This window comes from Diplotaxodon limnothrissa, linkage group LG19 (assembly GCF_057381915.1).
Source record: "Diplotaxodon limnothrissa isolate DT_005_m linkage group LG19, D_limnothrissa_male_GT1.1, whole genome shotgun sequence".
Lineage (NCBI taxonomy): Eukaryota > Metazoa > Chordata > Actinopteri > Cichliformes > Cichlidae > Diplotaxodon > Diplotaxodon limnothrissa.
The window spans coordinates 22678608-22693707 of NC_140614.1; the positions used below are offsets into that span (position 1 = coordinate 22678608).

Sequence of the window (15100 nt, forward strand, 5' to 3'; positions counted from 1 at the left end):
TCAGCAAAGTACTGCAGTAGAGTTAGATTTACATCACAGTTTCTAAATCCTTACTTTTACACATATATATTGCATATGAAAATAATAACATACTAAAAATGAAAATACTAAAAATACAACCCTAAGAAAATGTGGTTTGTAAAAAGACTATCCCATTTTATCTGCATAAAAATAAAATATCCAGTGAAAAGATATGCAAGATTACTGTAATATAGCTCCATCTGCAGAAAAAACTGCAAGATTGCAATATAGTTATTTCTGTTTGATTCTATCTAGCACGCTCTGTGCACACTGTGCACCCTATTTTCCCTGCACCACTACGGTGCATTGGTGTGGAACAATTGTTATACAGTGTATATTCAGCACAGCTGAAGGTTTAATTTGTTTGGAAACCGAGTCTTAATAATTTCCTGTTTTGCACAGCTTTGATTCAATTACATTTGAGATTAGTCATTGGCATCATGCAATGCACTGTAACTGAACAGCAGTTTTACTAGGTTTATTCCAATGATTACTTTGACTTACTTTCTTTTAATGTGTACTCTCATTCATTTTATTTTTGTTATTTATTCTTTCTTTTCTGTCAGGGGATCAAAGAATTCTCAGTATTTTTTAAAGCCTTTAAGCTCTTTGTCACACTATTTTTGAGAATTTAGCCCGCACAAAAGTGCTGTGGAACATCAGATAAACATCAGCCACAGCCATAAGTATCCTCCTATTTGCAGATATCTGGGTCAACATACGATTGCAGGACATTTTCTGTCCCAGCCATAATTTGAAAATAATGAATTCATAAATACTAAAGTATGCATTTGCTGTGTAAATACACCATTCCTGAGACAAAACGTAAACCTATTGTTGGTTTGAAAAACATTATTTAAAAATACAAAATGGCCTTTGAGAACCTCTGAGAAGATCTCATTTAGAAATATCAAACCATTTACTATCAGCATATTTTTTTTAAAAGGAAACCATTCACAACATATATGCATCTCAGTTACCAAAACCTATTTAGCCTGGAGGAGGAAGAGACGAAAACAGGGAGACAACCTGACAAAGAAGAAGTGACATGGTTGAGTCATGTGCTAGCACCATGGGTTGACCAAAGGTCAGTCCTCTTTGACGTATTTTGTCTTTTTCCAGTGATTTCTGAAGACTGAGTGTGTCACTCTAACTGCAAACCCATTGCCCATGTTATCAAAAGAAGACAAACTCATTTCAGAGTTTCTGTCCTTTTATTTACATAAATACATCCTTGACTTTCACAGATCATTAAATTCCACAGATAATATCTTTTTCTGATAAAACACTAATACTAGTGCTGATTTGCAACCCTGCTATCATATAACATTAACATAAGAAATGCATATTAAAAAAATACAAAATATTATTATATTAACAACAGTTTTGTGGTCCCGAGTATTTATTTGTCGCAAATATGTCATAATCTACAAATAAAAGGATATATCCATTCAGGCGAGTCATTTTTTGCAACCCTGATACTCTAACTTAAACCCTGTTGCCATGTCACGATTGATAAAATGATCAGAAATGTTTTATTACCTCACAAGGGTTTGATCTATTGCCTTTGTAACATTCTGAATTATTATATAATGGGTGTATCTGAGCAAAGATGTGGAAAATAAATACTGAAAAATGCTTTAAAAAAAATTGTATCTTTGATGCTCGAGCTGGATTTTTTTTTTTTTACAAAATCCCGCCCCACAGAAAAAGACAGAAAAAAATATAAAGTGAAGGGTCCTTTCCTTTTTTCTATCTTTAAAATAAATGTATTCATCTATTCATCTGTCTATTTATTCATTTATTCATCTTTCAAATATCAGCCAGTTCCTGTCAAGCGTTTGCAGTTCCGTATATCAAATGGCATAGTTAAAAACTGTGCGAAAGCTTTAATTATTTCCTTTTTTAAAAATGGTTTTGGAGAATAAATGATTACAAAAACCCGAAGTTGACAATTGCTTTGGTGTTCCCGAAAGTCCTCGCGATGGCAGGTGTGTTAGCATTACCGAGCTCTGAAAAACAATGTCAGAGTGGGAGCTCTGTCTGTCATAACGCTGCCTCGTCATTGTTGGTGACGTCCCCCCTTCCACCCGGTCAGAGCTGTGTTGGTAGCTGGTAGGCAGGAAGCTAGCTGCTGGCTAACCTGCCGTGCTACCTCCTCCGCCTCCGAAGGCAGCTGAACGGAGCTGTGAATGAACCACGCACTTCAATGCATCCCGTGTGGCCGCGATGGCAGCGACAGAAACGGTCTGAGCCTTAGCTCTTAGCCATGTAGCTCAGTTGTCTGTTATATCTGTAGTTAATGTTAGTGTGATTCGTGCCCTTAGCTGTTTCCACCAGTAGCTAGCTTTTTTTCTGTCCGGGATAGACAGCGGCAGCTAGCCCCCCTTTCTCGCCACTACAGGAGGATGCTGAAGCTGTTTGGTGCACTGGTTATCCTCGGACTGGCCCTGGCGTGCATCACCTCCTGGGTGCTGGACAGCTATGACACGGCTTGGCACCCTAAACGGAGCGTTCAGCACCCGACTGTCGGTGATGAAGCTGAATCTAAGGGGAGTTCTCCACCATTTCCCGGCGAACACTTGAACAATATATTCTGGTTTGTACAGGTGGGCTATTATTCCGTCTGTAGTGATTATTTACATCTAGTGTGTATACAATACAGGCGTTTGACTTTGTGTTAGGGTTAAGCTCTGAATGATTGACAGAAAGGGGTCAGTGTCCACAGAAGTGCTCCGATGTTGGGTGAAAAGGTGTTTCAACACAGAAACACAGCAACTCTGAGCCAGACTCTTGTTCTATAGCCTTTATACCACAAGAGCTGAAAATGTCACAGAGCCCCATTTAAAATATTTGCCTTTACCCCTCACCTCCATTTGTGTGTGTGTGTGTGTGTGTAATTCAAGGTGTCCGATATTCACATTAGTCGATTTCATGACCCAAGGCGCATCCCAGACTTTGAAAAGTTCTGCACCGACACCATAGAGGTGATCAAACCAGCTCTTGTGCTTGCAACAGGTACAGTGATCTCTAACTAGTTCCTGTTAAATTCTTTGCATTATAATATGACTGATTGGGTGTGGCTCAAGTTCGTGCATTGCCATCAGATGACAGTTTGCTTACAGAGATTTCCTCCTTTTTTCCTTTACCCCAGGGGATCTGACTGATGCTAAAACAGAGAGTAAGGTGGGATCCCTCCAGCACGAGGTGGAGTGGCAGGCGTACCACAACATCCTAAAGAGGTCACGTGTAATGGAGCGCACCAAGTGGATTGACATCCGCGGAAATCACGGTGATTAACCATGGCACTTTAAAAAAAAAATTACTATGGTTTCTCAAGGCTCACTGATTCAGCTGAAACATCTTCAGTGTGCCGAGTGTACAGCTAAGATTTTCAGAAGAATCCATGGAGCATCCCACAGGAAGTGGTTCTACCCCTCCCCTTCCCTTTGTCTGTGACTGGATGTGAAACAAGACACCCTGAATTTGTAACTGTCAAAAAAAGGGAAAGCTGTTCATTGGATCTGCAGTGGCTCTGACAACTATTCTGCTGCTGATTACAGCTGCTGATGTGTTTCCCGGATGTTTATCTGTGGGTCCTTTAGTAAAGGGAGATTTTTCTTTGTTACAATACAGTACAAGAATAGTTCATCGGTCAACTCCCATACAGCTTGTACACTGCTTAATCTCACAGTTATTTCATTTTTCCTCACAGATGCTTTCAACATTATTTCACTGGACAGCACCACCAATTATTACAGGTTAGTACAAAGTACCAGTAAATGGCCAGGATAGCCCCTTACTGCATTTCACAGCAACAAGAGAAAGCTGATTGGAGTATGCTGTGGCATTTGACGCCCTTAAACCAGTATAGTTGCAGACTTGTTTTCCATTAATAGTTCAGCTATGTGAACATCCTGACGACAAAAATAGAAGCAGGACCTACACGAACACGCTGTTTCTTTTTTTTCTTTTTTTTCTTTTCATGTTTTATGTGACATTGGTGATGCTTCTGTTAGCGCTGGCTGGTCTTTAATCTTCCCGATATTCTTTAAAGATCGCATTTATTTATTTATTTAAAAAAAATCTGTTTTATGCTGTACAGTAGCTTGATGCTCATGTGTAACGTTTCTCAATTTTTATTCTAGGAAATACTCAGCCAATCAGAAAGTAGGCTCTTTCCACTACGTTCACACGACCCCCTTTGGCAACTACTCCTTTGTCTGTGTGGATGCCACCCTGACTCCAGGCCCCAAGAGGCCGTACAATTTCTTTGGTATTCTCAACCAGGTGAGTTTGTGCAACATCTCTTCATGAACAATTCTGAGATCTTTAGAAAGAGCCCAGTTCTTGAAGGACCTCTGTTAGAAAATGTGGTCCAACAAACGGTAAAGAAAACAGGAAAGAAAACGGTAAACGCACAGTGTTTTAGTTTCTGAGTAGCAATAACGAAAGTATCTGCTTAGCTGTCAGTTTTCATAAACATGAAGTTTTTTTGTCATATCTGACAGACTCAAATGGACTTGCTGGACACGTTCAGAGCTGAGAGTCTGAAAAGCAACCAGTCGATCTGGTTTGGCCATTACACCACCTCCACCATCGTCTCTCCTTCTTCAGGAGTACGAGACATGATGAGGCAAGAACAATCCCCGATTTTGAATCTTTTTTTTCTTCCTATTTTTATTTTAAGGGTGAGCTGAGGAAATGAAACCTTTTTTCCATCACGTCATGGTGCAAACATTCAGCAACCTCCTCCTTTTGGCTGCAAGCTAAAATTGTGTCTCAGTCTTAGAATGATAAAAAACAAAAGTAAGAAGCATTTTGACTGGCTGCATGTTTCAAATTCATGCTGTGGAGTAAAGTATCGTACATCTTCAACTGCCTCTGTTTGCAGACACTTAACAAGTCTAACTAAAATTTCTACGTTTTTGTGTTAAGATCTGCAGTTGCATATCTGTGCGGCCATCTGCACACTCTGGGTGGCCTCATGCCTGTGCTGCACAGCCGGCATCCCCAAGGCACTCTGGAGCTGGAGCTGGGCGACTGGATGGACAATCGCAGGTGTTTATATTCAATAGGTGTTTCTAACAGTAATTTTCTTACTTGTATTTCTGTTTCTGTCGTATTATCGCCCATATTTTTCTAACATCTTTCTACAGGTACAGAGTTCTGGCCTTTGACCATGACCTGCTGAGTTTCTCTGATCTGAGGTTTGAGCAGTGGCCTGCAGTGCTCATCACGAACCCCAAGGATGCACAATATCTGCACCCAGGGGTGGAGGCACTGGGTCGGATACGAAGGTCGACGCACATCAGGTGTTTTGTCTATGCGTTGAATTTTCTGTTTTCTTATGTTCCAGTGGAAATGAATTTCAATTTCTAATATTTAAGAATTCCTTTTCTGAAGGATCTTGGCCTTCTCAGAGGCCCCGATCACTGCGGTGCATGTGAGTGTAGATGGGGAACCACTGGGGAAAGGTCACTCTGCTGGAGGCCCCCTTTATGTTCTGCTATGGGATCCATCTCTTTACCTCACAGGACTGCATACAATCAGAGTTAAAGTGGAGGTCGGTGCAACATTCATTTATCTTCCACTTTATTGTGTTCTGAGACTTTTGAATATTTCATGGGTCTTTTATTAGATTAAGAAGATTTGTTTTCCTTTGTTGAATTATGAATAGCTGTATTAGATTTGCTGTCTGGGAATTGTAGCTAGAAAACACCCACTGGTGGCTCGGGGTTTGTTGTACTCTCATACTTTTAAAAAAATGCTCCTACCTTTCTCTAAAAACTAAGAACTTCTTGTCTTTCTACATGTGCATGTGAGTCAGGACGCGGCAGGCCGGTCATCAGTGCGGGAGCAGCACTTTACTCTGGAGGGCGATCTGACTCCTACCTTCGGCTTCGTGCAGTCTTTCATCCTCCTCACAGATCACTACGTCCTGGGTCGTGTGGCCTTTATATTCATGATGCTGCTGAATATCGGTGTTCTCATGGCCTTCAGGTTTATGCCTATTCTCTCGGGCAGAGGTGAGCTGTCTCTGACTAACCTTCAGATAAATACACCATAATGTAACAGACTGTTCAGGTTCAGTCGCACTGAACTTGAGACACAGACAGGGTTCTCAATAAGGATGTCAATGTCAGCTTTTAAAATGCACACTATAAGAAGTCTTTCTGCACTGTGCGCAATCATAGATGTTTGGTATTTCATTATGTCTACAGGATTGACCTCTCAAGTGTGTATGTCACTCCGCTTGGTCAGTAAAATAGACACTTTCTACTACTCTCTGCTACTGTTCAACCTGTGCACGGCCTTAGGTGAGTTTAATGCTGTGCCTTATTCCCATTTAACTTTTTCCATCCTCTTTGTCAAAAATTTTATTTTATCTGCCATTCTACACTGTATCTGTCATGTGTAATAAACAATAGAGTTGTTTGTGATTGCCAGATTTGAAGTTTGTACAAAGCAATGTACAAATAACATCTGGTTTTTACAAGATTACCCAGTAATCTCTCCTATGTTGCTGTAATCCATTCCTCTCTTCCTTCAGGCCCGTGGTTCATAGGAGAGCTGATTGATGGCCACAGTGGGGCCTGCTTTGCCTTTGGAGTATTCATTGATGGACATTTCCTAGAGGGCAGTCTCACCTATGTGGTTGGAGTTGTTCAAGTAAGAACATTGAATTTTTTCCCTCCTTGTTTTGGACACATTAGCCTCTCTGTGATTCTGTGCATACATGTTATATGTCCAGCTGTAGACTGTTACTGAACATATTTGCTTTACATTTAAATTAATTTTGTTTTCAGCAACTCTTAGGAACTGTGAACTTCCTGCCCAGCACTGACTGTTGGATAGGAAAAACTAACAGCTTGTCAACACTGTGGCACCCTTAGAGGTGGAAAGCTTGGTCAGGACCTGTAGAAAAATAAATCAGTGACATGGAAATGAAGGGAGCATTTCAGAAGTTCCCCTAAAGTACTTAATAATAATAATAATAATAATGATCATGATTCCTGAAAACAAACTCTTTAGGATGGAAAAAATCACTGGTTGGGTCATATTGCCACGAACTGGATCAAAGGTCAGACATAATTGGGCAATGTCGCAAATAATGGAGTTAAAGAGAACTGAAAATTCTTTATTTAAACTGAAAGTAAATATACAGTGGCAAAATCTGGCAGAAAGTGGCAGAAAGAAAATTAAACCCAAAGTCAAGCTTAAACAAACTTGCCTGCTGGGGAGAAGAGAGAGAATGGTAGCTATAAGGTCCTTTTTAAACAATTAGTAGAGTGGCAACATATTTCCTCTAAAGACTCATCTGTTACACCCTTCATGAACCAGAAAGAGGAAGGACAAAGCATGCAGATGTGTGGGGGAATTACAACATTCCCTCTCTAAAGCTAGAAGCTATGATATAACCTGTGGGTACTGCTTCATTTATAAATGCATGTTCTGTTCGCATCAACTAAACTCCTTTCCTCTCTGCCAGCTCCTCTTCTTCAACATGCCCCTCACTTCTTATCTCTGCTGGAGCCTCCACCACCGTTGCCGTGGCAACACCTTCCGATCCCACTTCCTGCGGCCGGGCTGCCGCTGGAGGACTCTGGCTATTCACCTATTCATGCTGCTCCTCCTCACCTGGCAGGCCCATTCCTGCTACTTCCTCCTGGAGACCTATGGCCCCATGGCCTTTTTCCTGTCTCCTGTGCGCACGTGGGCGTTAGGGCTCAGCCTGCTATTGGTCTACCGCGCCTGGACAAGCCCCGCCTCTCTCATTCGTGACACAAGCAAGAGCGTCTCTCCCTCTTGACAGTAATTGCACGGTACCGCCGCTGCTTCCCCTCAAGCCTGACTCTCAGATATATTTTGCTGTCTCTATCCACGGCGCAAGCCTCAGTTTTCCCTGCAAAGCAGCCCCTTCCTTTCTTTCTTTCCTCTATCCGAAGCCACTTCACAGTACATCACTCACTATCCTGTTTCTAGATAGTGTTGTTTACTTAATATGCATGTTGTTGTAAATCACCGGCGAGCACATTTCTGGCCATATTCATAGCAATGTGTACAGTGTAAAAAAACCAATCAAAAAATACCTTTGATACTAAAGGGTAAATTAGCCAATCTGAGCTATGTGACAGACTAGTCCAACGTATGCTGCTGTTGACAGTATACTGTATTAGAGTTGTATTCTCCTGTGGTTTAAGCTGAGTCATTTACTTGAGATTTAGCACTTTTTGGAAGTGTTGCCTTGGCCAAAATGCCACTTCACCACTGCCAAAGGATGAATAAGAAAGATTTCACCTTTCCTTTTCTTCTTTTCTCTTTAAACCCATTTTCATACGCTAACGAAGGCTGGATGTGCCAAAATGATCCTTGTGGTTACCTTCTGATAACAACTCGGTGCATAAGAAAGGATTGAACCACCTTTTGTATGCTATATCCTTTTCCTTTTACATCTTGTGAAGGTCACGCCAGTAGTGGAACCTAGACGATCGTATTCTCAAGTAAATTTTACACACAATTACAGATAATCACATGAAGGGAAGTACAAATTAATCAAGTACTGTAGCTGATGTGTGTACAAGAGGTTTATGACTGCTAGTTTTCAAGTTAAACAACTGCCAGTACTGTTCAATGTTCACATTGGAATATTCATATCAAAACTTTAACGCCAGTCTTTACCAAAACACAGAGAAGCCGCCTCCACTTTTTTCATGTTCCTTTAAACATGACTACAGAAAGCAGCTGTTTGTTTCTCAGGAATGTGAGCAATTGAACAAAAAGCTGGTCCAAGTAGTACTTCAGGACAATGTTTTTGTACTCCTAGAGTAGCTCAGTAAACTAAACCCGCATTAAACAATCCAAATGTGTGGTGGCTAAAAAACGAAATGAATGTTTTAATAGCTTTGGTGAAATGAGATGAGCCAGCGCTATGCTGTTTTTTTTTTTTAATTTATTCATTCTTATTCTATTGTGTGATTTTTATTTCTCCCCACTGGTGTTTTAAATCTGCACTGGAAAGTATTCTTCATTGTCAGGATGAGTGTGGTTGAAAAGATTTTAGAGCATTCCTGGTGTTTGAAGTCGATCTAACTCAGCGGTCCCCAACCCCTGGGCCTCGGACCGGTACCGGTCCGTGAGTCGTTTGGTACCGGGCCGCGAGGGTTGAGGCTCAGGTGTGAAATGTATGGTTTTCAGGGTTTTTATCGGTTTTCAGCGTTATTTTTGTTATCGTTTTTATCGTTAACTCGGTTTTCCTGGGTCTTTTCACGTGTGTTATGAATAAATCTTCTTTTTTTCTGGTACCAGTACTAGTTTTATTTTGTTGTATTTATCCGCGACACCTTAAAGGCCGGTCCGTGAAAATATTGGGGAACGCTGAACTGATCGGCGCGCGTGTGTGTGTGTGTGTGCGCGTGTGTGTGCGCGTACAAACATGTTTTCTCTATGTTGCTCAGATTGCTAATCTGTGGGAACTGTAAACTAAGTCTTTCAGTCCTTTCTACTCAACAGTAGCAGTCGCCTGGATTCTACAAGAACTCATCTGAAGTACAGAAATGTGTTGAAAGACACATTAAGTGTTTTATTTTCTTTTTTTATCCTCAGCCATACACAGCAAGAACTGTGGGGATCTGACCCTCATGGTTTAATACTAGAACAGCTGCCAGACACTAAATAAATGAAAGTATGTGCCGTCTTGATAACAGTGGTTTAATTACTTTTTCCACCCCTTTCTGCACAGACAAGTCTTCATTTGTATAGGAGAACCACCAAGTGTACAAACAGGAAACAGATGGATATTTAGAAATTATGGACTTTTGTTATTAGGGATTTCTTCTCTAATCATGCTCAGTACCTCAGTTAAGCTGTGTAATCTGTCCACAAGGAGGCAGTGTTGAATGAATATGGATGAATCATGACTGTGCTGCATTTCACTCTCACTTTAAAATTATGCATGGGAATGTTTTTTGTTTTGTTTTGTTTTTGAACAAAGCATCAGAACTGTGTTTTTATTAAAAGACGGGTTTATTAGTTTAATGCCACTAAATGATTATGGTTAATAATGAGTCTGGATGTGATTGTTCTGTACTTTACACAAGAAAAACTGACAATGCCTCCACAACCATTTCAGCTCTTACAAGGAGTATATTGTAATGTGTTCAAACACTGAAGCATATGATTGAATAGATGAGGATTTTACACCTGCCACATATTTTTCTTGTGACAACTGAAATTAGAGCCGACCACTATTTTATTTTATTAATGGTTTCTAGTGCTGTGAAATAAAAATGTTCATTATAGTAAATAACTTTGTATAGATTCATTCATTTCCAAATGATGTTACACAGAAGGGAACACGGAGGCAAAACAGTGAAAAAGACAGATTTAAAAAACATACTGTATGCAGTAATGGAAAAAACCCTTGAGCCAACCCTTATTTATGTTTTGTGTCCAACATGTGTTTTTGTCATTTTTAAAGTGGGCTTGAGCAATAGTTCTCTAGGCTTTCTGAAGGTTTTTATAAGGTTTTATTCATTCTCAGTCCATTCCTTAGAGCTGAACACATCTTTAGACACTTTGTTACTAGCAACCTGCTGGAAGAACACAATTCATTCACAACATTCATTTATGTGAAACGCGAAAGGCCATTTTCAGAAACGGTCTTGGTGGAAGGGCTGAAAGAATCCATCCTTTAAGAAGGAAAACTGAGAAAAGGTTGATGTATGCAAATTACACAAGTACCAAAGTGAAAATCTGTGCAGTGATTGGTGTTATAAAGTAATATTTGGCATTTTTGGTTTAAATAATCATTTCGTGAGAAGGTCAGTGTCTCTACAGCCATCAGTAAAACACAGTGAAAGCCCCATCATGGTTTCAAGCTGCATTTCAACCAGTGTTGTTGGATATCTTGTTAAAATTAATGCAACTACGAACATAGAAATAAAGAGTCAGAATTTGATCCACCATGCAATACCACCTGGAAAGCATCTGATAGCAACGGCTTCATTTTTCAGCATGACACTGATCTCAAACACACTATATTGGAAACCACTTATTTCCCACTTTCCTAGCAAAATATGAAGAAATGAGGGGTGGCTTAAAACTGATGGCATCAACAAATAATGTTATTAATTTATTTTCTACTGCCCAAAACTGGACAACAGATTAGAAAAATGTTACCTGGTCTGTTAAATCTCAACTTCTACTAGAACATTTGGGGGTCAGACTTTGGCCTGAACACCATGAAAGTATAGATGGTTCAGTGGTTAATGCTAGTGATGGTGGTGTAATGGTATGGAGGATATGTTCTTCATTTAGCCTACCCAAGTATAGCTACTGATCATGCCCATCCCATTATGACCTGAGTGTACCCAGTAACTTTGAGTAAAACAGAAAAAGCCCTGCTAATTTTGCTATACTAAAGCAGAGAATTTCCAGGTTTTATCCCACATCGGCACCGTTAAGAGACTATGATTTTTAAGTTAATATCATGTATCAGTACTGCAACACTGCTCTACATTTCTTTCACTGCTGCACCAATTTCCAAAAGACTAAACAAACTCTTATTAAAAACTGAAGACTTGTTCGATTGCTAGATTTTATTATTTATAATTCAGTTGCAATTAGCTGGCCTCGGTTAATCAGCGCAATATTTTGACTGCAGCTCATTAAGTAACTTAATGGCAGAGATAACAGGCAGCAGTAAGGTTAATTTCCCATGGTGAGTGGTGAGAGCGCAGCCTCCACTGGAAACACTGGTGATTTTCTTCAGTGGGATATTTTTATGATTTGCTTGCCAATGTTTCCGCCTTTCATCATAGAGCAAAATGCATCTGCAAGAAAAGGAAAAAAAATGAAACTGCCCACAACAACTTATACAATTACAAAAATGTTGAAATTCATAAATACCTCCCATATTCTCTATACCATTCACCACAGTTTCCAGAACCTGAAGAGTGAAAGCAAGATTAAAGCGATGAAAACAAAGACAAAGATGAAGTGTGCAATTTGCAAAGGTGCTTATACAGTGAACCATACAGTGAACCACACAGCATCACCATTTCCTCTGTACCTTGATTCGACCTGATTTAATCCACTGGCTCAGCTCACACAGGGCAGCGTCTGCTTTGCTCATATAGTTTAGCACCGTAAAACGTTCCCGGGTGATATTTTTACTTTGCAGGTTCTTCTGAGTCTCCTCGCTCAGAGGTGGTGGATATGGCACATCCTTGTTATACTGTGAGATCTGACCACACAGGATTATGTGGCTGCCGTTGTTCATCTGGAGATGAGTGCAAGTCGATGTGTCAAGTTGAGCTTACAGCACACAAAACACTCACTGTTACACCTACAGCCATCACGTCCAACACTATTCTTTTACAGCACAAACCGTTTACTTCCCAAAAATGATTCATCCCCCTATGAAAAATTCATTCCTTTATGAGTCTCTTCGACATAAAAGCTTGGCTGGTTATATTTTGCCGATATTCAGCAAAATATAGTTGTGATGGAAGTTTCCAGATGCATTTTTAACCCTTTCCAAAATGATTAATACCTGCCTCACTATTAAGCCAATTGTTGTTTACTGTGCAGTATTTGAGTACACTCAGTATTTTCCAGATGTCTCTACAATTTTAAACAAATCCAAGCCATGTTGATTTCTAAAGCATTCCTGGGGGCTATAAATTGAAGTGAATTGGTATAAACACTCTCAGTTCATGGTCAGTACTAGGACATCTGCCAGAATGTAAGAAGAAAGAATTAGGTGTGGATCTCCGGTCATGTGTTTTAAATGCGCGTGAGAATGCCATAGGCTACAAAACCATATCCAAGTGACTCAAAGTTCCTGATGCCAGAAAAGAGCATTGTTAACAATGTATTCCACACCATCAAGAATGGAAAAGGCTCCGTTAGAATACCTAAGGGGACACCTCAGCTCACAGCAGGCCAACTGTAACCCACACAACAAAACCAAGGATATTCTGCAGAATACCAGCAACTCCAGTTTTCATGGTTCTCAAAACAGACACTGCAGAGAAAATTTTACAAGGGGGATGGGAGTCTTTATGGTCAGGCAAGGAAGACCACTCCTCAGTTACAGGCATACAAAACTCACCTAGCCTTTGCAAAAGCTCATTTGGATTAAGAACCCTATAGTTGCAAATAAGAGATAAAAAATAAAATTCTCATTGAGGTTTAAAATGTCTTTTCAAGAGAGACTTACATAAGGATTTTTTTTTGTTTGATCTGCCCAAAAAAACAAAATAAACAAACCACACAAACAACCCCCCCCCCCCTCAAAATTCAACAAGGGTATGAATAGTTTTGGGCATAACTGTTCATAACAAAGAACATTTAATCAAGTAGTTCATCCATCCGGATGAAAATTATGTAGTACCTGTGCTATAACAGCATCACTAATGGCACCCCCTACGTTGTCAAAGTAAACATCAATGCCATCAGGACAGCTCTCCTTAAGCCTTGTCGGGACATCTTCCAGGTGATAGTTGATGGCTGTGGAGAAACCTAAATCTTCCACTATAGCTTTACACTTCTCATCAGAACCACAGATCCCCACCACTCTCACACATCCATCCAACCTGCCAATCTGGGGAAAAAACAAAACAAAACAAAAAAAACAAGCAGAGCAATAGATCTACAATTTTATGGAAGTAATTTTTCCAACATCTCAGATAGTTTAGTGTATTTTGTAGACATTAAACTATCTGGTACTTGTTGCATTTACCTGTCCAGCTATGGAGCCACAAGCACCAGCTGCGCCGCTTACTACCATCGTGTGATTGGCTCTTTTGGTTATGTGACCCTTCTCTCTGATACCCAGTAAGGCAGTGAGACCTGTTATTCCAACTGCACCCAAAAAGTAGGACAAATGTCCATCAACCAGCTGTGGATCAACCTGCAAAGAGACCAAAACCTGAGTGACATCAGCATACATACTGTAGCAGGTAAGCTGCTTTTAGTCAGTGTGTTTTGCAAACACAGGGTATGAATCAGTTCCTTCACATTTGCAGAACACAGTGTAATTTTTTATGTACATATCATTAAGACAGGTTTCCTCTTCCTGTCTGCAAGAGGAAATATGACCCTGTTCACCAAACAGTGGTGACACACAGCAACAGAGACCTTCTGTAAGTCACTTCCGGTCATAACAGCATGGGTTTGCCAAGGCCAGTTGAATGAAATGACCACATCTCCCGCAGCAAAATTATTGCAGCGGCTGGAATCAATCAGTCCCACACCTCCACCATCCACACACTTGGAAATCTGCCATGGAGTCAGGTAATCAGCACCGGTGTCCTCATTCATTCTACATCGCTGACAGGGAAAGAGTTTTAGTGGGAGTTAAAAAAACAAAACACAAGTTGTTACTTTACTGTGCTGTAGTCTTTAATTTTAATTACAACGTTTAATTACTCCAGACAGCAAATGCTAAAGGTCATTACTGATGCCTGCTGTTGCTGTATCAATGTCATGTGTTTGTGTTAATACCATGTAAGGGTCGACTGAAAGATAAAGCGTCCGAACAAGAACTTCCCCATCTTTCAGGTCAGGTGCTAAAGTAATCTCCTCCAGGCGGAAATTTTCCGGAACTGGCGCCCCGTTTTTACCTGTATGCAAAAATAGGTTGAGTAAACACTAGCCACGTGATTGCAGTAATGGTGCAGTATCAGTTACTGTATTAAAGACTTAAAAACTCAAGGTGCAGAACACGATAAAAGAGGAGAGTAAAAATGTTACACACCTGGTCGTGAGTTAAGAACGACTCTTTGCACCTGCATCTCGCTGAAATATCGCGAGCACCGAGGTTGAGTTTGTAGCAATGACTAAAACAGGCAGCAAACGTCAAGTTTCTGTGAGCGGTGGGCTCGGTTACAGTGTTAGAGAAAACAACGTGGACAAAGTATTTTACCGTAGCAACACGTGAAGATATCCAACGGCTTATATTACCGAACAGATTTCTTGTTATCAGTTTGCAGGCTAGCAGAATGTCAACAGAGACCACGAAGAAAGTCACGACCACAAGAGCGAGAGAATTCCGTGCTGCTCAAGTCCGTGT

At 40.4% G+C, this 15100-nt stretch overlaps 2 protein-coding genes across 2 annotated transcripts; one reads left to right on the forward strand and one right to left on the reverse strand.

The window, feature by feature from the left end:
* The first annotated feature begins 2137 nt into the window (after window positions 1-2137).
* Window positions 2138-10296, forward strand: tmem62 (transmembrane protein 62). Its single transcript, XM_085343274.1, has 14 exons — window positions 2138-2268; window positions 2426-2630; window positions 2928-3039; window positions 3176-3313; window positions 3737-3782; window positions 4170-4311; window positions 4533-4657; window positions 4960-5082; window positions 5181-5336; window positions 5428-5587; window positions 5852-6050; window positions 6246-6341; window positions 6575-6693; window positions 7514-10296. The coding sequence occupies exons 1-14, from the start codon at window positions 2231-2233 to the stop codon at window positions 7832-7834; spliced, it is 1980 nt and encodes a 659-aa protein (XP_085199400.1). The 5' UTR covers window positions 2138-2230; the 3' UTR covers window positions 7835-10296.
* A 1311-nt stretch (window positions 10297-11607) lies between these two features.
* On the reverse strand, window positions 11608-15052 carry ptgr2 (prostaglandin reductase 2). Its single transcript, XM_085342812.1, has 9 exons — window positions 14954-15052; window positions 14786-14867; window positions 14533-14651; window positions 14167-14358; window positions 13769-13939; window positions 13421-13630; window positions 12095-12304; window positions 11932-11971; window positions 11608-11855 (listed from the first exon to the last, which is right to left on the reverse strand). Exons 2-9 carry the CDS (start codon window positions 14820-14822, stop codon window positions 11791-11793), a joined length of 1044 nt encoding a protein of 347 aa, XP_085198938.1. The 5' UTR covers window positions 14823-14867; window positions 14954-15052; the 3' UTR covers window positions 11608-11790.
* Between the last annotated feature and the right edge of the window lie 48 nt (window positions 15053-15100).